The following is a 22,693-nucleotide window of genomic DNA, read 5'->3' on the forward strand; positions in this document are numbered from 1 at the left end:
GGGATTTCAGAATTCACTGCCGTTTTATGAGGGACTGTGAGGAGCCCTCTGGGACACAGCCAGAGCCCCAAGCAAATATCCTCCTAAGATATCTTTTTCTCTGAAGCAGTAGAGGTCAAGAGAAATAATGTGCCCTGCAACTAAATGCTTCCTGGCTCAGTGTCTTTAACCTTGAATATTTGTATTGTCTCTGTGCTGTGTAATTATTCTACCTCAGAGGAGAGAATGAGTAGGAAATAAGATCCTCTGAGTAACACATGCACAGAGGTTTGGTTGGTTTTTCTTTTTTTTTTTTTTCATTTGCATGATTGCTACTCTAGAGAATGTCTCATTTCACCTTGTAACAGAAACGTTCAGTGTGACGTGCGCACCATCCACCGATTTTTTGGTTTTTATTCAGCTGGATTTATTACTCTGGAGAGCTATAAATCACAGCAGTGACACGTTATAACACCATCTCATCCACTGGAACAATAAAGTACTTTTGAGGAAGGATGTTTTGAAGCCATAGAAATAGGGCTCCAGACATGCAAGTTCAATTTTTCACTCTCTTTGATTTCTTGAAGTGAAAGCACCTGGTCACTCTTCTCCCTGCTAAGGGCTGCACCTATCCAATTGAGAACTAAAAGGCTTGAGCAGTTTATCAAACAGTGTATTAGAGGTAAAATGGAGCTCTGACTTGACTGAAACTATCTAGGAATTCAAGTTTAATTTGGCAAAGTATTGAACAAAAATAAAATGGAACTGCTTGCAAACATCCCCTTTCAAAAAAAAAAAAAAAAAAAAATCAGATGTTTCATTCGGGAATGCTAAAGGAGCTGATTTAAAACACCTTCTGAGTGGTATTTTTAACTGTACTTTGGAACACCATTTCTGTTTCAATAATGATCTAACCTAAAAGTAATTACAGACAACACAGCCCTATTTCTGGTCAAGCAAAATGTTTCAGGCTTAATTAAAATCATTCTCACCAATGCAAAAAAAACAATAAATATTGGAGAGCTTCTATTTCACCTTGCTGCAAACTTTGTGTGTGTCCAGTTTCATCACAGGGACTGAACCAGGACCCCCCCAAGTCATTTGCTCAGCTCTATCTGAAACCATTTCTTCCTCTTAAGAGTGAGAATCCTTCTGGGCTCACATTTTGTTTTACTCTGTCTGTGAGTACTCACATGTGTTCTCATGTCAACTGCAGAGCACAGCAGGGCTTCATGGTGATTTCTTTGCACTATGGTATTATTAACACTAATGGCTCCAATACTTTCCTCCAATCATCCAAGGTGTTGTCATCTCTGTCACTCCCCAGTGAGCTAAAGGACAAACATCCCCTATCTTGAACAGCAGCTGTCCAAGATCTGACTTGTGTGGTGCATGCTGAGTAGAATTAGGGTCATTTGGTACTCACCTTACTTTAAGACTAGGGCCTAAATCTACACCTTTTATGTCAAATTTATGATATAAATTATACTTCATTAGAGTCAGCTAAGGCTTTATTCAAGTACATTTATAGAAACTATCCATATGCAGTGTTATCAGAGATTTTTATGTAAATTAATATGATAGCTGAAACCTCATTAGAGTGTGCCATTTGCATGCTGCAGAGTGGATTCTTAGCATGATTCTGGCATGATTTGTAACTACAGCAGATACTGTCCTAGCCACTGCACATCAGGATTACATTCCCCAGAAGGGCAGACTGCCCTGGAAGAAAATGAGTACAGAATAAAAATAGCCCGTATTTCTGGATCCAAAGCAATGAATCCAGATTCTTTCTGCATTGTCTTTTATATCCAAATCCAAAACAGAATTTCAGTAATTAAAAAATAAATAAAAATTCTCCAGGCTTCTCCAGGCAAAATTCTGATTCTTTGCTTTGATTCTGTAAGAAACAGCCCATAAGCTTTCCTTGATTCCATTACCTAATAAATCAGTGCAAACGTTGGTGTCAGTAAAAAAGGGAAGAAAAATTGAGGAATTGGGATGATTCTACAGAAAGTGATGGATTTCTCTTTAACATTAAAGTCCAAAAGACTATAAATTTGATATGAGGATTCCTAATTAAAAGGAGGTAATTTAAAGGGTGATTTTTTAATTCAATCAAAAATAATTTTTATAAAAGTGCTTTTCACTACTTCCACTGAATATCTTCTTCCAAATCAAAAGCTGTGCTGCAGTATCATGAATCAAGACATGCATGTATGCCCCCTTGCCAGGCTTGCTTTGATCTGAAACTGCTCTACATCCATCTTTGTAAACGCAAATTCTTAGTTCCCTAATTTTTTCAAGGCCAATGTGTAATTTGCTCTGTAAATTTAGAATCGTGCCTAATGCTGGAGCAGATGAAAGCAAGGAAATCTCCAAAGAGGAATACAAACACGTATAATCCTTCAAAGGGAAGCGTTATACTACTCTGAAACACTATCTTTCTGGAACCTCTTATTATGTGTCTTTCTTACATGACTGCATTCTCTCCCATTTAACAACAGGAGGAAACAATTCAGCGGGCACGGGAGGAAGATGAGAAGAGGAAAGAAATAACTAATCATTTCCAAGGCACGCTGAGTGAAATCCAAGCACAGATCGAGCAGCAAAGTGAGAGGAACATGAAGCTCTGCCAGGAGAACACAGAGCTTGCAGAGAAGCTGAAAAGCATCATCGACCAGTACGAGCTGCGGGAAGAGGTGAGAGCAATGCCCTGGCTGCCCGCAGGGACAGGCAGCAAACCTGGCTTCACTGAGGGGAAGCAGAAAGCATTGCCAGCCTGTCCTCCCCGCTGGCTACCATGTCTCATGGAGATAACAAGGGCAGTACCCCAAACGGGTCTATGCATGTAACAAAGCCAACCAGACTCTGTGTGACAAACTCTGCAGCCAAGGGATTGTGTGGACCAGCACCCTGCCTGCAGCGCCCACCACAGCCTTGTTGCTCTGGGAACAGGGGCCAAGACACCCAAGCAGGAAGGTGTGCCAGCCGTCTGCTAAGCTGCTCCCGGTCCCCCTTGCAGCTTCCCCAAATCCCCAGGGATCTCCCCAGCTCTCCTTTCCTGCTTCCCCTAAGTCACCCCCAAAACACCTCCCAGCTGCCATCTTTTTGGACAGCCTGCTTTGTTGCTGATGCCAGGTACACTTGTGCTCCCTCCAGACACAAGTCTGATGGGCTCTGGTGTAAATGCTTTGACCCTTCCCCAAAAGCAGAAAATTAAGATGACAGATAAAGGAGGCCATTTGCATTGGAATAGATTCTTTTTTGCAGGCACAGTGCTAACCGTAAGATCAGGCAGATAATAGCCAGCTGGGAAATTATTCGTTCTATACACATTAGAGTTGGTCAGAAATTTTTTACACAAAAGCATCCCTTCAGTAACATCCCAAAATACCTTTTTTTTAGTATTTTATGACAAATACTAAAAAACATCACAGTGGGTCTTTTTATTGTTTCTAAATATGTTTACTGTGAGCCTCAGTGCAATCAGACAATGTTATCATACTGAATAAAACGTAAGTAATCTGTCCTTACAATATAGAATGCCCAATACAATACATGCATTACCAAATCTATTGAATCATGTATGAAGTCTTCTGCTGAATGAAGGTAATGTACATTCCTGTCTTGTGATTTCTGTAAGAAGATGAAAACCAGAGGGATGTAATCAGAATATTTGCTCCTATGAGTTTTTGTCTGAATGTATCAAAAGTGAAGAGGTCTATCAGCAGCACTTACCTCGAAAAGGTCACCATGAAGCCAGACATCATATACATGGCAGAGGATGCCTCTGGCTCAGCTGGTTTGATCTCCTCCGAATCCCCACTCACGTACTTTCACCCAGGCCCTCCAAGCCCATGTTGTGCATGTATGGCCAGAGCAAAGGGTGTGTACAGGGCTTCTACCTACAGAGCTGTGTACAGCAGGTGCAATGTACCTTTACACATTTATCTACACAGTGACTTAGATCCGTTGGCCATTTAACAGCTCAAAAAATGTCCCTCCTGCATATTTACTATTGATGAGCAATTATTTGATCTTCAGTTATATTGGATCGTACTGATGACTTCATATGTAGACTATGGAATCATAAAAGTATTTTATTTTATTTTATTTTATTTTATTTTATTTTATTTTATTTTATTTTATTTTACTTTATTTTACTTTCATAAAATAAATCAAAATAGGTCATGTAAACAGGTTTCCTTTCCCATGCAAATTCTGGCACAATTTGTTCTTGTCAGTGCTGTAGTTTTTTAATAATTGCAGTAGGGTGGGAGTCTTCCTGTTTTGCAATGTTTTTGTCTTACGAGCGTTCCAGTAGATAGCTGTACATGTGTGAGCATGAAGCTCTGTGTACGTAATTAAACCTGCACATTCAGCAGAATTTATTTTCTTACAGCACCTTGATAAAATATTTAAGCACAGAGAACTTCAACAGAAACTGGTGGATGCCAAGTTGGAGCAGTCTCAGGAAATGATGAAGGAAGCCGAGGAGCGACATCAGAAAGAAAAGGAATATGTACCTATCCTCCTAATATGCCTGCCTCTTACCTAACGTTAGGTCAAAATGAGTACTGCATGCTATTTCATTAATACATTGGTTCTTCAGGTCCGAGCTCGGTTACAGTAGCAGAGATGCTTTTATTGCTACTGTCAATGCTGAATGTAAAGGAACAGCATCTGAAAGGCTGCTTCCATTGCCATTTGCAGATTTTGAAGCTAACTGCAGAGCGGTAGGTTAGAGCAGAGACTGCTCTAGCTAACTCAGCGTTACTACACAGTTGATTCATCATGATCAGTCAGGTGATGCCATTAGTTTTCAAAAGGCTCTGATATTTGATACTGCATCTCCCTACATGATAAATGAGCATATTTAAACAGCCAGAGAGGAGAACAAGAACATGGGATTAACATGAGCTGGCCGAAGGCTACTATCCCCTTAAGCTCAGAGCCTCCCCAGACATCCTCCTGTGGGTCTGGTGGAGGAGGCTACACCGATCTCATACTGTATGGACTTCCCAAAGGTTAGTTTGACCTAGGGATTCAATTTTACTATCATCCCATAACTGCATAAGATCTCTGCACTGATCTAGTGGCTGGAATACCCACTCCTACTCAGCTTTACTCCCAGCTAAAGGCTGAGGCAGAAGAGGAGCTGAGGGCTCTCCGTGTGCACATCTGCATGTCACTGCATGACAATTTTTGGTCCAGCTCAGTTATTTTCTTTCCCTGTGATACCCATGTAAAGACAAACCCCAAAATTTCATTCACAACCATTGATTCTTGGCAGGTTCAAATCCAAGGAAACATTTCCAAGAAATCCCTTGCAATGGCAAAGCAAATTTGAGCTTACTTTATTGCTGGCACTGGGAGTTCTGCTACGTAGTGCCAGATTTCAGATACTGGGTGAAAAAAACAACCAAACAACAAAACCAAACAAGCCACCAAAAAAAAACAAAAACCCCAAGCAAGCAAAACCAAAAAATCCAAGCAAACAAAAAACACCAACAAAAACAACAGAAGAAAACTGACATATACAGTTTTGCATCAATGATCTTTCTTACTGTGCCCCATAGAACATGCATTTTGGGGGTGTGTGTTGCCTGTGAGTGGCCCTTTTCCTAGCCAGATCTTTGTGTAGCTTATCCAGAACTGATATGCCCAGTTTTGGTATTTTAATTTCTTCTAAAGCAGTGAACGTCATCACTATCTACAGTTGGGAGTGGGAGATTTCCTTTGTGGCTTTGCTATGTATGACTAGCACCTAGGAAATAGCAGGTTTGAAAAGAAGCTACAAAGCCTTTAGGCAGTGGGTGTATAATGATATGCACCATGCACAAAGAATACTTTTTTATACTGTCCAAAGTAATGCTTAAAATCCCTGCCTTTGATGTAGGCTGGTGATGTATGGCTAACATCACCTTAGAGCAAAGTAGATTTAGCTGAAGAACTGAAGTGACTGGACAAAAGCCATGCAATAAGTCAAGGCATGATTAGCATGTCATGATTCATCACAGGTAGCCCAACACCCAGAGAGCTGGCCTACACTTGTCTCCCACCTTAATCCTATTGCTGAGCTCTTAGTCCCACCCACCCAGCTATTGTGCTAATGTCTGTGGGAGTAATGTATATATATCTGTACGTATGAAATCAAAGTAGTTTTGATGGAGTCCTCTCATTTAGCTGAATTTCTCTCCAGCTCAGTAATGTGCAAAGCCAGAGCCTTACTTCTTTTCAGTATCCTGTCATCTGAGGGAACAGCTTTCAAAACTGTTCTCTCCACACCATTTTCTTACATCCCTACACATGACTTTTGGTGCAGGATTTTGCAAATGTCTTTAAATGAATTTTTTCTCTATTATTTTATCTATTTGATTACTCCTTGTAGGCTCACTTTGATGTCTTCCTAGGTAGCTCTTCCATGTAGGAATCTTTGCCCCTATACAAAACTTCTTTACCTCAGACTAGGAGAAATGTCATCTCCCGCAGCCTCTGTACATCACATCTCAATAGGCAGATTATCTCATTGCTTGCACAATGCACTCTACATGTGCAACAAAGAATGCAATTCCTATATAAGCAGCAATGGTTCATACTGTGTGGCCTTCCCAAAGGGTCAGTCTGACCTAAGGATTCAATTTTACTCTCATCCCATAACTGCTCAGCACTACTTGGACTTTCTCCCCATACATACATTGTTAGCACTTGTAATGCAAACTTTGATGTGCAATTAATTGCAGTTTAAATCCTCTGTGGCTTTCAAGTATATGACTGGAAGGTATTGATCAGATTTCTACATAATTGGAACTTGCAGAGTCTTGCAGCAAAAAGGGAACCTTAATTTTCACTAAGCCAGTCCCTAGATCCATGTCATTAAATGGGAATGTATGTTCCTGGGGACTGGTTCTTTAATTCCTGAGCATGATGTGACTGTCTGGGCTGCCAGCAGCTATCACTGCTCTAATAATATAGTGTAACATCACTACACTTCACTGAAGTGCTGCTTTGTAAACACCACATGCAATATTTATTCATTTCTTTATACTCTGGCCTCCTTGTTACCACCTCATAGCCTATTAATAAATGTATCAGTTCTCCTGATTTGTTTTCTCCCAGCTTGGTGTTTGCAGATGACCTCAGGCTGCATAACAGCACATGCTAATTTGAGCAAGCCTCTCCATGGCTTGCTTCCATTACAGAAGAGTTTATTAACTTTTGAACTTTACTGGCTGCAGAAGCTATGTGGGTCAGTAAGAGAGAGTACAGGCAAAAGAAGCAACTTTTCCTAGCCTCCACTGTCCATCTCGTGCTGTGGCAGATGTGGTGCAGGAGGTGGGACCTTTTCATTATTCCAGGCACAGGGCATGAAGGCAATCGCAGTTGAGATTTAAACAATACAGATAAAAGCGCAGTTCTTGGAAGTAGTAATTGGCCTACAGACTGGGTAGCTCTGAAGCTTTCCAAGGCATTAAGTCATTAATTTCATTAAGTCATTCAAACCAGACACCCTAGAATTCATTTAAACAAAAAAAGTGAAACTTAAAAATCCAGATCTCATCCAAACTTAAAAAAACCCAAAACAAACTAATTCTTTCTCTGTGTAAAACATATTGTCTCACAAGAAAACAAATGCATGAACTGAGGCTCGTTTAATCCAGGCCTACTCATACCATCTCTTTTTACTGGTCATGACACAACCTTTTTGAAATTTCAGTCAGCAAGACCTTAACTCGAGAATTTGACTCATCTCCATTAAATCAAGCATTAGATTAAATTCTCAAAATAAATATTAAGAGTTAGGTATAAAACACAATGTTCTATTGCTTCATAAAATGCGTACTCGAGCTGTGTACATTCTTGTCTAGCTAATTCTAGATGGTAAAAATTTAGTGGGTCTAAATCAAAAGGGCAAATTGATGGAAGAAGTATTTCTCTAGAGCTTATATATATATAAATGTGTTGGCAACAAGTCTAATTCAAATAGTCTCTGTGCCACAAATAGCTGTAGGGAGGGAATTCATTTTGGTGTTCAGTCAGCATTTGTAGGGTACATTCTCAGCTCTTTTGTCAGGTGGTATTCAAGTAGTTTACATGTGTTTTTTCAAGCAAAATGGTTAGAATAAAAGCTTTAACTAGGGGCCAAATAAATTTTATGCATGTGGTTCTACTCACCTTTCACTTCCAATATGAGAGTAGGATTTATTGACTTACACAGTACTTTTGTTATCAATACATTTTCAGAGCCCAACAGAAGTGTTATAAGCAGTACAATTTAATCCAACAGAAGTCCTCTGGTAAACTGATTTGTTTCTATCTCATTTCTCAAGCTATCATTAACATTCTTTTTCTAAAACATATTTGGCCTAACCAGTAAAAAACCCTTTACAAATGTTTGGTGCGTGATAGGCACATTTCTTTTAACACTTCAGTAAATGTTTCAGCTTTCAGATTAAACCAATGGGTATAACATTGCCATGCACTTTAGAAGTGCTGACTCAAAACTGCAGCCTGGAAAAGTCTCTGTACAGTTCATTCCTACAATTCATTCAGCCTTGACCAGCCCTCCCGTCTGCAGCCTGCACTTCATAATATCTTTTTGCCACATACCTTAAAGTGGGGAATCACATCTTCCCAGGAGGAGCCAGGGATAACACTGCAGTCAGGCTCTTCCTAGGCTGCCTCCTTGATCTAAGTGAGGCATTTATCACCCTGAGCTGGGATACTCCACTGAGAACATGTCAATGCAAACGGAGCTCAAAGATAATAGGTACCAAAAAGCATATGACATTTACTATATCATGAAATGGAGTTTGCCATTCACTGGAAAGCAGGAATTTGGCCAGAGCTGTGCTGAAATGAAAGTGCCAGAAAGTATTATAACCATTCTCTAGAAGTCTGCTGAAGATATGGTTAAATGCCACATTTTCTAGAGCCCACTGTACTGCAACTTCATTCCAAGTAGGTTTTGAACTCATATTCAAATATGCCTTTGGAAACCTTGTTCCATGTCTCAGGATAGCACTAGATATTCATCTTGCCTAACTCCTCTACATTCATCTAAGAGTTAGATTACCCCTTATCACGGTAGTAGTGGCAAAAGCACAGGCAGGTGGAGGATGAGGATTTCCAACTGGTAAACTAGAGACCTAACAATTTTTTCTCTGTTGCCCAAAACCCAGCTCCTGAATCAAGCTGCAGAATGGAAGCTCCAGGCCAAAATGTTAAAGGAGCAAGAGACTGTCCTGCAGGCACAGGTGACGTAGGAGAGGTGATTGCATGGTGTGCCTTTGTTTCCCCGTTTTTAACCCATGAGACGTGTTCCAGGTAAAGTATCCATACTACTGTCTATGTATTCCCTCTAGCCTCATTCGACATCCCGTAGGCTGTTGCAAAAGGGACAGGTTATTTTCAAGCCAGTGGTAAGGTAATACCCATACTGCAAACCATACTGTGGTATGTGGGTATTTTAGTCTGGAGAAGAGAAGGCTCCAGGGAGATCTTATAGCAGCCTTCCAGTACCTAAAGGGGGCTTACAAGAAATGTGGAGAGGGGCTTTGTACCAGGACCTGTAGTGATAGAACAAGGGAGAATGGCTTTAAACTGAATGAGGGTAGATTTGAATTAGATCTAGGGAAGAAAATCTTTATTATGAGGTTGGTGAGGCACTGGCACAGGTTGCCCAGAGAAGCTGGAGATACCCCATCCATAGCAGTGTTCAGGCCAGGCTGGATGTGGCTTTAAGCAACCCAGTCTAGTGGAAGGCATCCCTGCCTGTGGCAGGGGGTTGGAACTAGATGATGTTTAAGGTCCCTTCCAACCCTAACTGTTCTATAATACTATGATTTATGAGTGCTTAAAGTACTCAACTACATAACAATAAGTGTGCCATGGCTTGATTATTCACCGTAACTACTAAACAGGCAGGTTTCTATGATTCTAATCCAGTGAAGCACTGGAGTACATACATATCATGAAACACATTTACCAAACTGGAGCTGATGTGCTCTTGGGATTTTCTGTACTGCAATGTGAAGACAACATTTTCATTAACTTCAGCAGGAATTCTGCCTGCTAAGGGCTTATACAAAGGATTTCAGTGTTTGGCTGGAATCTGAAACATTCAACAAAGTAAAAATGCTTGCCAAAATTATACTGAGAGTCAGGCTGCTGTGAAAAGCAGCAAAAACAAGAAACAGGCAGTGTATGCTACACTTTGAGAGCAATGCAATAGTCCGCCTTTAATGCAAATGAGAACACCCGATTACATGTTTCACTTTGGACTTTCACATCAAAAAGAGATAGCATTAGTAGATCTTCCTAGACTTACAAAACCAGCCATGTAGATCTATCTTCTTTAACTTGTCTGCAAGAAAGGTCCTCCGCAGCAGAGCTTTGGGGAGTGGGGAGGGTGTCAGTCCTTCAGCCCCTCTGCAGCTGCTCATCTACTCACCCATCAGGAAGCCCCTTCCAAGCCCTTGTTCCCAGTTAATCATACTAGTAAGTTGTTCCAGCTCTGCCCTTATAGATGGTCTAATTCCTACCTGTTGAGCAGTCAAGAAAGGCTATCATTAAACTGTTAACCTGGAAACACACTAAGAGGGGTTTGGTCCTCTACATGTGTTTTCAAAGGCTGAGATAAGCTGGTAGTGCACCAAAGAACGTCCCATAAACTGCTGCTGACACCAGTTTGACAGGTTCTGCAATCAAACCTCAAAGGCCTCCAGCTGAGTATGTCCCAACTGCAAACCTGCTCCAAATTTTCTCAGAGTGGTTTTAATTACACTTTTATGTTTAACCAGAAAGAGTTTGTATGGAAGCAGACCTCTGTAGCCAGTTTAATGAAACTGAAGATACTGATAAAAGCTAGAATATATGAATCATACATTTGAAATAGTAGAACTGGTTTTAGAACAATCCAGTCAAACAAGTCTGCAAAGGCATTGGTAATATATTTGCCCTTTGCAGACTTGGGTACATGAAAATTAAGCGATTCACTTGTTGAAATGAAATATGCATTAGTTAGAGCTCAAGTGTGAGAGCTCTGTCACCTACACAGCAATCTCCATTTGGAATTACTGGGAAGAATAACATTATTATTATTATTATTACTATTACTATTATTATTATTACTATTTCCAGTATAGTAGGCACTGAAGGGCCTCCCTCATGGACCAGGTGCCATTGTGAAAGTACAGAAGAGAAACAGCATAAAAAGCTCCTTGATGCAAACAGCAAAAAACAACAAACAGATATTAACAGAGGAACAGCTGCATGGAAACTATGAGAAGACATTGGTCAGTGAGATAAGGACAAGTCATAATACAGCCCCCATGGTCCGCTATAGTGAGTGAGACATCACTCCATTTTAGAGGAGGTGGTGAACACCCACTGCTTCCTTGAGCTGGAAGGAATCAGGGGACATCATTTTCACACCTGCCTGCCACATCAGGGGACATGATTTTCAAGCCTGTCTCTGGGTGGCACAGCATGCCTGAGGTGGCCAAATCTGGCCCTCCAAATGGTGACAGAGATCTGGCACCAGCTGAGGGAATACACCCAAACTACATTGGTGTTTTCCAGGATGCTTCACACCCTCCCCAGGCATGTTGCTTAGGAAGACATTTTTATTTGAAACAAAGCGAGCAGATAAAAGTCAGCCAAGGCCTTTAACTTTCAGTAGCTGGCATAGTGCAATCACTGGGCTATGGCAACCAAGAAGAACTTAACAGGGCCAAAGGGGTGTCCTTGCTGTAGCACCCTCACAGCATGATGATGCTGAGATGTCCTTACTTCCCAAAGCCTTGCTCTCAGTTCTCACTTGGCAGCAGCACTGCGTGTGCTGCCCCTGCCCATGCTGTCAGGGCCACTGGATGGATGGTGGGCAGCAGTGAGGGGGACCTCATCTCCCGAACTGAGGAGCAGGAGTGCATGCTCCTACTGAAAGACAGCTCTCACACGTTCCCAGCCACTGTGAAAACATTGATTTATTATTCAAATTTAAATTGCATAAGCTATTCTTGGTGCTACGATATTGCCTCAGGACCCAGCTGAGATCAGAGTTTGCCCTGTTCAAACCTAAAAGGTTTTCAATCTAATTAAACAATAGGCAAAAGTTGGAAGGGAAAAGCAGAGACAGAGAACTGAGGTGAGGTTTTTAAGACAATGGCTCAGGGCTAGAAACCCCAATTCACTTGCTCCCACTCCTGCTCCCTTAACTGGCTTTGGGATGCTCAGGCATTTCTCTTTAGAGCCATGACATCTATTTCAAATGTCTCACTTGGTATCAGTGTCCCACTTATGCTGTGGCACTCTAGCTGCTAAAACAGATCCCTTAGAGTTTCTGTTTGTGCATAGGTCACAGCTCTGGCTACAGCCTGGTGTAAATACACTTTGTCAGCTACCTCTGATCTTGGCATCAGGAGCTCTACACAGATTAACCTCCCATGACTTCACACGGCTCAGTGGGGAAGGGCTGCAGCCAGTGCCTTATTCACAGCCATCAAGACCCTAACTACCTAGTTTAAACTTATCTTGGGCACATCTGTAGTACACTGCAGTTACGGGCATGACATGGGGCATCATAACAACTAGCCAGAATGAATGTGAAACACAATATAACGTTAGGTGTTCTGATTTCAAAATCAGAATTAAACCCACCCACTATTCACCACATCTTCTAAATCTTCTTTTCCTCAGTAACTGCAAAGTAGGCACCAGGGGAGGGTGTGTGCTGGCTTGCACCACACAAAATGCAAGTTCTTAGATGGTCATTTAGTCAGCACCCCACTGGTGTGAAAGAGGGCAGTTAGCCTCCAGCCAGACACCTGAATAGTGCAGGCTATTCTTGAATCTCCCATTACTCTGCGCCCACCCTGCCTCAGCCACTGCATGTTCCACCAGTCACTCTTCTTCTAATGAAAGCTGTCAGGCTGGGCAGATAAAATGTCCAGTCACCTAAACACTGCTGGGGGTTCTCTGGCACCAGGTAGAAGTGGATGAGATGGAGCTGCTCCTCTTACAGAAAAACTGATCTCAGATCTTTGGAAATTTATTTATTTTAGATATAAAAATCTGGATCACTGACAAAATACAGCCGCAGATGAGCTTTCACATGGCTACCCAGTATAAACTGATAGCAAAATATGGAGCCCTAATAGTCTTAGATGCTGGTGCATTGCAACAGATCTTTCTCCTGTTCTGTTTCATGAAGTGAAGTGAAACTGGCAGAAGAGGCTGTCAGGGGATTATTTTCTCTGCCTTTGCTGGCCTTGCCTGCAGCTGCAGCCCACAGGCAGCCTACAAAACAGAGCTGACAAGGTGCCCTCTCAGCTCACTCAAACTACGGAGCAGAGACAAAGCTGGAAGGGATCCAGTGCAGGATTACAGGGGTGTGAAGCCAAGGGTGGGTTTTGCTTAGTGCTGGGGCTACCCTGTATGCCAGATAACATAGGAAGGGAACAGCAGTGCTCCTCTTCAACAGTGGAGTCCAGGGAAGCACATCAAGTGCTGCCTGGTGCAGCTTCTAGCCACAGCCTGAGCCACCAAGTGGGGACTGGAAAGATGGAAGAGGGGAAACTGTGGCTGTGGTGTAGATACCTCTCCCACAGTTCGCTTGGACATCAGAAGCAGTTTACACAGGGTAGCACTCAGCTCCCCCTCTAAAGCCTGCCACAGCATATGTCCACAGGTTAAAGTTTGAGTCTGGCAACGTCTGCATGGTTAAACAAGGCTTAGAGCTCAGCCGCCACCATGCTGGCTGTCACCTTGATTTAATCCCACTGCCTGGTTCTGCACAGCATCAGTGGTTGCACCAGATCAGGTTAGTCCCTGACCATGGACACAGGCTCAGGTATCACATTATCATTTTCCATTCTGTAGGTCATCCTAGGAGTCCTTTCCTTCAGATTTCAGCCACGATTCTACATAGAAGTATACAGGGCTTGTGAGGAAAGGCAGGGAGTAAAAAGCTTTTCAGACTTTGATGCTGCCCTCTATAGTTTTCAGAAGTCTCTGCTTCTAGAATGTTTTCAGAAAGTCTCTGCTTCTGGAGAACTCTTTTGCTTCTGAGCACCCAGTTTAGAGATGCCATAGCTGCAACATTCAGGAGAATAAGGTACCCATATTTCTCAGGTCTTTTTAAAATCACTGGCCTAGGTCTTCCTATTTTCCTCCATTTACCTTTCTGCAACAGAGAATCATAATAGCTTGCAACCTTAAAAAGATGCAGAGAGTCTCAATTCTCTTATGTTTCTGTTTCATGGTCTCCAAACAGAAGTTAATTTGCTTGCCCAAACACAAAACTTATTATTTTCCACCAAAGTAGAAGTTCACCATCCTGGAAGCTCTGAAATTTTACTGTGGTTTTTTTTTCTCTGTTAATGCAGATCACTCTCTACTCTGAAAGGTTTGAAGAATTTCAGAAAACATTGACCAAAAGCAATGAAGTGTTTGCCACATTCAAACAGGAGATGGAGAAAGTGAGTAGCAGCTCATACCTGAACTCTATGCTTCACACTTTCCTTTTAAATTTTGGTATTTCTCACTGCAGTAATTTTATCTGGAATGGGACCATTCCTGCACATTTTGCAGAACAATCTCATCAGCATCCAAATAAGACCTGGGGCACACTCAGCCATAATCGATAGCAGCTTACATTTCAGCAATGTAAGCTGAACATTTCACTTTCACTTTCAGATAAAACCAAAATTTCCCTGGAAGAGCAATCATTTTACCTAGAAGTCAATGTGGTGGTTGGGTACAGACCCCCCAGAAATATCAAATGGGGCTTCTGGAACTGCATTTGTCAGCCCATGTCTCCAGGAGTGCCCAGGGCCTCCTGAGTGGCTGACACTGGTACAGAAAGGTTGACACAGGTTACACATCTTCCTAGTGGCACAGACAGGCAGAGCTGAAGCCCATCAACACCTTCCCACCATTAAGCCCAAGTGGCTGTTTCACTGCTGCTGGTGTACTTATTTCCTCTAATGAACAGGAGTGAAAAACCAAACACACCCACGTGTTGAACCCACTTTCACAATAAATGATGTTCTGCTCTGCCACTGAGGCCCATATTCCTGATGCCCTGACCCAGGCAACCACTAAGGATTTGCACAGAGTTCAGTCTGCAGAAAACCAAATGGAAAGATGATGCTATTTAGGTAGTTGGTGTGTTTTGGAGGTAGTATAGAGGTGACTAATCCAGAGGGAACTTCCTTGGCAGGGCTGGCTGAGAAGATGCAAGCCCTTTTTTAACTTCCCAGCAATCTAACACTGTGGTCTGGTAAAGAGACAAACAGAATAATTCCACATTTTCTTTGCCTTTTGTTTTTGCAATAGTTTGTAATGTGGGATTTGGCTATACCTATAACCACATAATCAACTGGTCCTACTTTAGGACTACAGACTGAAGGCTGAAAGTTATATGGCAGCTACATAAAACAAAATCCATCTTTTACCATAAACTATTACTTGGCACAGCCACTACAGCTGCTGGTAACAGAGTTATGTGTACAGCCAAAGACCTGAATAAAAGGACTGCCCTAATTTAATCTTCAACATGGACTTCCTGTTGTGATTCAGCTTTACCTCCTGCTTCCGTAGATGACAAAGAAAATGAAGAAGTTGGAAAAGGATACTGCTACATGGAAATCCAGGTTTGAGAACTGTAACAGAGCATTACTGGACATGATTGAAGAGGTGAACAATCTTTTTCTTCTCAGGATGCACTTCTTTCCCCACATAAAGCTTTAACTATGAGATGAAGTGACCTGAAACTGCCAGAAGTCAATGCAAACTTTGTTCTTAAATCTAAGGGTCTTTTATTCCAGCTACCTTGGTAATTAGATATCTTCACACAAAAAGACAACCCCAGCTGCTGGGGCTTTTAGATTGTTCAGAGGCATTCATTACGTCCACGAGAATCTGAATTATGTAACTGTGAATTTTAAGTGCTCTAAAAATGTGCGATTGTTAATGCTCTCACATAGAAGCAAATTGGCATTAGTTCACTTCATGCAACTTTCTTTCTGCATAAGAGCATCCTCCCAGGGAATTAATGCAGTCTAGCTAATGAACTTCAAATTTACGCCTTTCATTAACTTCCTGTGTATGCAGACTCTAAGAGCCAAAAGCAAGTACTGTGGCTCACCATAGTTTTAAACATGCTGTCACAGGGGCATTGCAGAGGAAATTCATAAGCATGTTGGAACTCATCCAAATAAGATAAGAGACTGCTCGAAGTTTCACCCCAAATTTACACTGAACTTGGACCAGACCTTTCTGATTAGACTTGTAGATCTGTGCTATTGCTGTTTCTGGGTTTCTGTATCTCTTGTTTCCTCAGTAATTGTAGAAACAAGAAAATGTTCCAGTTCAGGCTGCTTTCACAGAATCTAGATGCAAAATAAGGAAAAAATATAAGACAGATTTTTTTCCCCAAAATTCACACCCACTGGATGTCCAGGTAGGCTTATCTATACAGACATCCACTATATTTTTCCACCTCCACAGATCAACAGGTACTCCTGCAAATATTTTTGAGTGAAATTGATCTGGATCTGTATGGAGACTGAGAATGCTTAATACAATACAGTAACATGGCTGAATTTGCTCCTGAAGCTTTAGTACAAAAGACCATAGTTACTGTAGAGCAGTTGGCAAAAGCTAGCTACCTGGCAGTCTTGTGAGGGCTGCCTAGATCTCAAATTATTTCCTGCCAGTTCCACCAAGGAATTGCATGCACCCAAACTCAGTTCTCACTTTTGTCTGATGTCTTTGATCACAGAAAGCCATGAGGACCAAGGAATATGAATGCTTTGTGCTAAAAATCCAGAGGCTAGAGAACCTTTGCCGGGCTCTGCAGGAAGAGAGGAATGAATTGTACAAAAAAATAAAGCAAGCACAGTTCCCTGAAGAAGTGAATGGAAATGGCATCTTAGAAGAAGATGATGATGCTGATAGAAGCCCTTCCTCTTCTGAGCAGGCAAGCATTGAGCTGCGTGCTAATGACGAGAGGATGCTGAAGGAGCTGGCTGAAGCCTTTAGGGTGTCCCACAAGGCAGAGGAGTCCATCCCAAGCAACAGCAGCAATCCAGAGGCCAGTGATGCTCAGACATGTAATGCCATCCTGGTGCCAGAGCTTCCCTCTCCTCTAACTCCACAGTCAGAGGCTGGGAATCGCTGTGAGCAGCCCAGTATGAGCACACCAGCACCCACTGAACACATGCCAGTACCCCCTGGAAGCACGCCAGCACCCGCTGAAAATATGACAACACCCACTGACAACATGACGAAGCCCACCAAAAGCATGTTTGTGCTCCCAGAAAGGGTGCCAGTACCCACAGAAAGTGCACCAATACCGCCTGAGAGTGTGCCAGTACCCACTGCGAACATGCCAAAACCCACAGAAAGCGTGCCAGCAACCCCTGAAAACCTGCCAACACCCACACAAAACGTGCCCCTTCCCCTTAGGAATATGCCAGCACCCACAATAAGTCCACCAAAAGCTGCAGAGTGTGTGGATGACCCAGCAGAGCAGTCTGTCCAAGGTCAGTCCTCAGAGCAAATGGGGGACACAGACATGGAAGCAGTGGATTGAAGATGCTGGTGTTTCCAAGCTTGTCCTCTAAAAACCACAACTCTACTTTGTCCTCTAAATTGATACCTTTCTTTTTTTTAAAGAAACAAAAAGTGGGTGCTAAAACACACTCACATATCTGTAGGCAAATGTAATGCAATTCTCCTTGCTACAACTATCCAGTAATAATGGGTCTGCAAATTTTGCTGTCTTTCATCTGCTTGAAGCATAATATTTTCTTAATGACAGGAAAATATAATGAAATTACAGGATCTTTTTTTCCCAGGCATGATGAGTCACCTAATTCAGCAAAACAATTTTAAAGTGTTGAAGTTTCATGTTTCAAAAATCGTTGCTATTCACATACATATATTTAAAGATTCATCATTAATTATATCTATTTGTTACGACGTTGCATAAAAAATGGCCTACTTGGACACATAGTGATTTTCATAAATGAGGTGAAAGGAATCTGTAACTACAAAGTAAAATCGTGAAACCATCGATGTGGTCAGCCATACCCAAGGAAAGGCGCAATAGCAAAAGGTGAATTTTTGTATAATCAAACTACTACCCAGCACTGTGGCCTGCACACCCACAAGCCCTTAGCCTTACCTTGAATTGCTATTTTCTGCTTAGTGTTCTAAAAGAGGTTTTGTTTTCAACAGAACTGCAGGGGAGGGGAGAAGATCTTTGCTAGATTCCTCATAAAATGACTGAAAACAACAGCAACTCACAAATCGATCACAATTCCCCAGCTAGGGGTCTCAACCCTCTTTCTGTATCCAACAGAAACCTGCTAGTTTGTCAAGCTATTTGGGATCATGAGCCAAAGAGAGAGGCTTATGACTATTTCCAGCTCACAGTTGAGGTCAGAAATTCAGAAGCTGATTGCCAGATCCCAGCTTCTAGATGAGGAACACATTGGAGCTACACTAGAAGGTACCAGGACATACTCCAGAAGATACCCCTAAGATCATGCTTCTGAATGGTGTCATCTCTCCCAGTCACAGCCACATGACCCTCTTCACAACAGCTTCCTCCTGGTGCTGCCGCCTGTGCTGATGCCACCAGGAGAAGGCTGAGTACACTCACCTGTCACCCTGTTCGCTGGAGTGGAACATGAGTAAACAGCCCAGAAGCAAAAACGAAAGGTACCAGGAAAGCAAGAATCCCTCTCGCAGACACCTTCAGGAGCTGGCTATTTTCATCCCCTCTTGTCTAGCCAGATCTTCCTGTCTGCCTGCCAACACATCCATCATAATACAGCCACCTTGTCAGAAACTTGGTTGATTCTGGCACCAAGAACAAAGATAAAAAAGGGACAAGAGAGGGTACCTACCCAGAGAGCTGTATGGTCTCTAGCAAGGACAGTAAGAAGGCTTTTTGGAAGTTTAAAAAAATCCTGTTGGCATATTTCTCGGTTCTCGTCTCCTTCCTCTGGATCCAGTCTAGGCCTTTTGGAATCTGAGCTGGATAGCTTAGGAATTTGAAAAGAGCATTTAAACAAGATGTCCAGAGTCTGGAAAGGGAAATAGTACAATCAAACAAACCCATGTTTATAGACATAAACCAAGAAGCCCCAGAAGACAAAGCAACTCATTCAAGCTGGAATTGAAATACAGGTGAACCAAGAGAAAAGATGCCATCTTTGGCAGCCCATGGGAGACTGCAGTCACAGAGACCTTCCAGCACACCATCCTCCAAAAGTGCAGTTTGAATCTCTGCTTACTGCCAACATGGCCCGCACCCTGGTTAAGTATGTCTGTGTCTGTGTCTGCACTGCTTAGCCGAGCCTTTTTGAGAGCTAGCTGTTGGAGTATACAGTGTGATTTGCAACAGTTTGTTTTGATATTGCCTTACAAACAGCTATGGCTACAGTTTTCAAATGTGGATGCCTTATGTTAGATAGCGAGACTGACAGGATTTATTTCATGTCTTTAATCACCTGAAAGTAGATCATTCAAGTCTTAGTTACCTTAAGCTTCTTTTATAAGCCGTGGAGAAGAATAGGCATCTTTCAGGGACAAGTCATCTCAAGGTAAAACTGGCACCTGAAACAAGAAATTATTTTCTCTCTGAAGATGCCTTTTCTCTTTGCTGCTTCTAGAGCCAGCCTAAGACAACTAGCTTAAATTTAAAATGTCTATTATTAGGTGTCTAAATTAGGCCATGAATGCCATCAAATGTTCAGATTCAAAGCCCTCAGTGAATGGTCATCTCTGAAAGCCAAGCCAGCTATGTGTTTATGAAAAAGTTAACCTGTAACAGATCCTTATCCTAAGATAAAAAGTTGTACTCACCTGATATGCTTTTTAAAGTTTCCACTGACTTAAGACTGTAGAAATATAGTTTCCATTACAAGTTTTGTTTGTTGTTAGGGTGACTTTTAAAACTAATATAATTTATATACCCGTTAATGGCTTTTTTCCTTTCTTAGTCTTGTTTGATTCTGTTGCCATTCTGTTAATTACCTGCATGAAGCCAACTTCTTTTTCTTTAAGTTGGCCCTTAGAGTGCTTTTAGTTGTTTAAGTTTTCTTATACATTCAAATACTCAGTTACATAATAATAATGATCGACATGGCCTTGCAACTTTAACTCACTTCAATTTTGTGCAGTCATTATGGTTGCATCTTTAATTATATAATTGTTGCCTCATTCCTTCCAACCTCAGCAAGGAGGGAGACAAGGATCCTACAGATAAAAACTTCCTACATAGTTATGATTGATTCTTACAGTATCATCCCTCATGAATAATTACACAGCCTTCTGGGAAAATCTCTCCCACTCTATTCCACCTTCCTCATTTTCGCCCTTTAATTCTTGCATCTAAAACACTCACATACTTGCAATTCCTATTACTCTGTGAGTTTCTACCCACATACCTATTGTTTCTCTTCTTCCATACCAGATACCAACTGCATTTTTTCCCAGCAGTTTTCTCCTTGTTCTCAGTTCATACAACACTGAAAGCACAGGAGGGTGACCTTCTCTGCCTTTAGTTCCAGGATTTGGCCTCACATGGCCTCACAGCAAGAGATGGGAGGAAGCAATTTTAGGGAAAATTCTGGCTGATCCCAGGATGGATAGAGCATTTATAGTTAAACTGTAGGGAGGTTTATGTGTAATCTCATGGTCTATAGAGCTGTGGGAGGCTAAAGAGACATAGAGCTAGAAAATCCGTAAGATTTAGCCATACACCTGTTTGTCATCCATTGCATCAGACTGGCAGTTCAAACCACCAACATCATCACAGATTTCTGTGTGTTAACCTTTCTCATTCTTTTTCAATGTTAATTGCTGGCCTCCTCTTGCTCTCTTCTTGTACTGATACCCAATACAAAACTGCCTCTGTATGGTAGCAATGTCCTTGTGAAAAGCCTTTGGGATTGCAGTCTGTGCATCAGCTCTGCTGCACTTTCCTCAGGTATCTCTGCACTCAGACACACCACACTTCCATGGTCATTCAGAGGCAGTAAGTAGCAGTGAGACATGCATCTTCCCTAGTGATCATCCTTATCATTCTTCTACTGTTACAGCCAGCCTCCCTAATCCTGATGTGTGCTGCAGTTGCTTCCTTCAGTCTTGCTTTTATTTCACACAGTTATTCCCACACCACCAGGCACAGATTTCAGGGTGAGGAAAGGTGATGATGGTAGCTATATCCTCCTTACTAAAACATTGCTGCACTACTTCCAAACCAGAAAAAAACTATATTTGCAAAAGTTTCAAGGAAAGGACAAAAATATTTTCCCTTTCTACATGCCTGGCTTTTGTCACCTCAATAATTTATGGGCTCCCCTGCTGAACACGTAAAGCACAACATTCTTCAGTAACCCACAGTTTATCCAAATGTAAGGGGATTTTCATGATGACAGCTAAAATTATATCCATGATGCTAACATGACCCTCTCACCTAATTTCTGATCCCTATGGCAGACCACAGTAATGACAAATATTGCTGATGAGAGATTAGTATGAAACAGCTGATCTGTTTCAACTTAAATTTTCCCACAAAACTGAAGTAGAGGCAGGCATAGAATATACAATCCAGATGACAGAACTGAAGCAGTAGTGCAAATGACCCAGAACATGGATGCATGCCAAAATACAGTGCAACTTTCACTCTAGGCTTCACTATTAACGTCGTCTTTAAACTCACTTTGTCAATGAGACTGCAATCCACCACATATGCAATCGTATTTGGATTCACACCATCACACTCTCTTTACAATTAACACCGCTGCGCTCATCAGTATTGAATTTAGACTTTCTTTTTATTCTGTCAGGAAACAGCAGCAGGGCTTGCTTCTCTCCTGGGCCCACACACTACCCCTACATTGCCATTCATACTAATTTTCACCCATGATCTTTGCTGATCCAAGGGCAAGCATGAGGAATGGAGAAAACCCTGCCCTCAAGTCAGCCTGCCTGCTGAAGTCAGCACGTGCCAGCTGAATGAGGGAGTTGGAAGGACGGGGAAGGGCAGACATGGAGAAAGAGTGTTTGCTGCGCTGGCGGGCTTCCCTTCCCCTGAATTTTTTGCCCTCAGCTGGTGCTCAAACCCCAGGGGAACCCAGAAATGTCAACATCCACAGTCCCCACTGGCTCACAGCTTCACGTGGCTGACAGCTCAGGTCACCCTGCGGTCCCAGCCGCTCATCACACTTGACCCAACACAGCGAGTCAAGTGGTAATTGCCTGTGGGCCACAGATGGCTGAAGAAAACATGGACCAGTTCCTCAGCTCACACATGGTGGAGGTTCTTACGTTTCGATCCTGACCTTGGAAGACGGGTGGCTGAGAAAGATGCCAAGGTATTGTGAGTAATTTTCTACATCAGCAAAGTAGCTTCCACAGTCCTTATATTTGGAGATGCTCTGAAAGTACATATAAAGAGCCAAAAGAGGTAGTGGTTCAGAAATGTGTATGGACAAGGGTCTAAAGGGACTGCTAAAAAGCCCCTATTCAAGGAAGCCACATAGTGCAAACATGCCCAGACAGAGCAACTAAAGTCATTCATCCAGGCTAGTCCTGGATTTACTCTGATGATGGCATGCACATACACCTGTTCGTGTTGCCTAATGAGCCATGTGCTCTGTCTCCCATAATGACCAGATGTCCCATAAGG

At 42.1% G+C, this 22,693-nt stretch overlaps 1 protein-coding gene across 2 annotated transcripts in view; it reads left to right on the forward strand.

The window, feature by feature from the left end:
- Nucleotides 1–19,980, forward strand: part of TXLNB (taxilin beta) — a 35,188-nt gene extending 15,208 nt beyond the window's left edge. For both annotated transcript variants that reach the window (XM_065680714.1, XM_065680715.1), the window contains exons 5-10: nt 2,487–2,681; nt 4,385–4,504; nt 9,165–9,239; nt 14,370–14,462; nt 15,586–15,681; nt 16,769–19,980. In XM_065680714.1, the coding sequence (XP_065536786.1) occupies nt 2,487–2,681; nt 4,385–4,504; nt 9,165–9,239; nt 14,370–14,462; nt 15,586–15,681; nt 16,769–17,581 (1,392 nt within the window). In that variant the 3' untranslated portion in view covers nt 17,582–19,980. The remainder of the gene's footprint in view (nt 1–2,486; nt 2,682–4,384; nt 4,505–9,164; nt 9,240–14,369; nt 14,463–15,585; nt 15,682–16,768) is intronic.
- The last annotated feature ends 2,713 nt before the right edge of the window (nt 19,981–22,693 follow it).

This window comes from Lathamus discolor, chromosome 5, assembly GCF_037157495.1.
Source record: "Lathamus discolor isolate bLatDis1 chromosome 5, bLatDis1.hap1, whole genome shotgun sequence".
Lineage (NCBI taxonomy): Eukaryota > Metazoa > Chordata > Aves > Psittaciformes > Psittacidae > Lathamus > Lathamus discolor.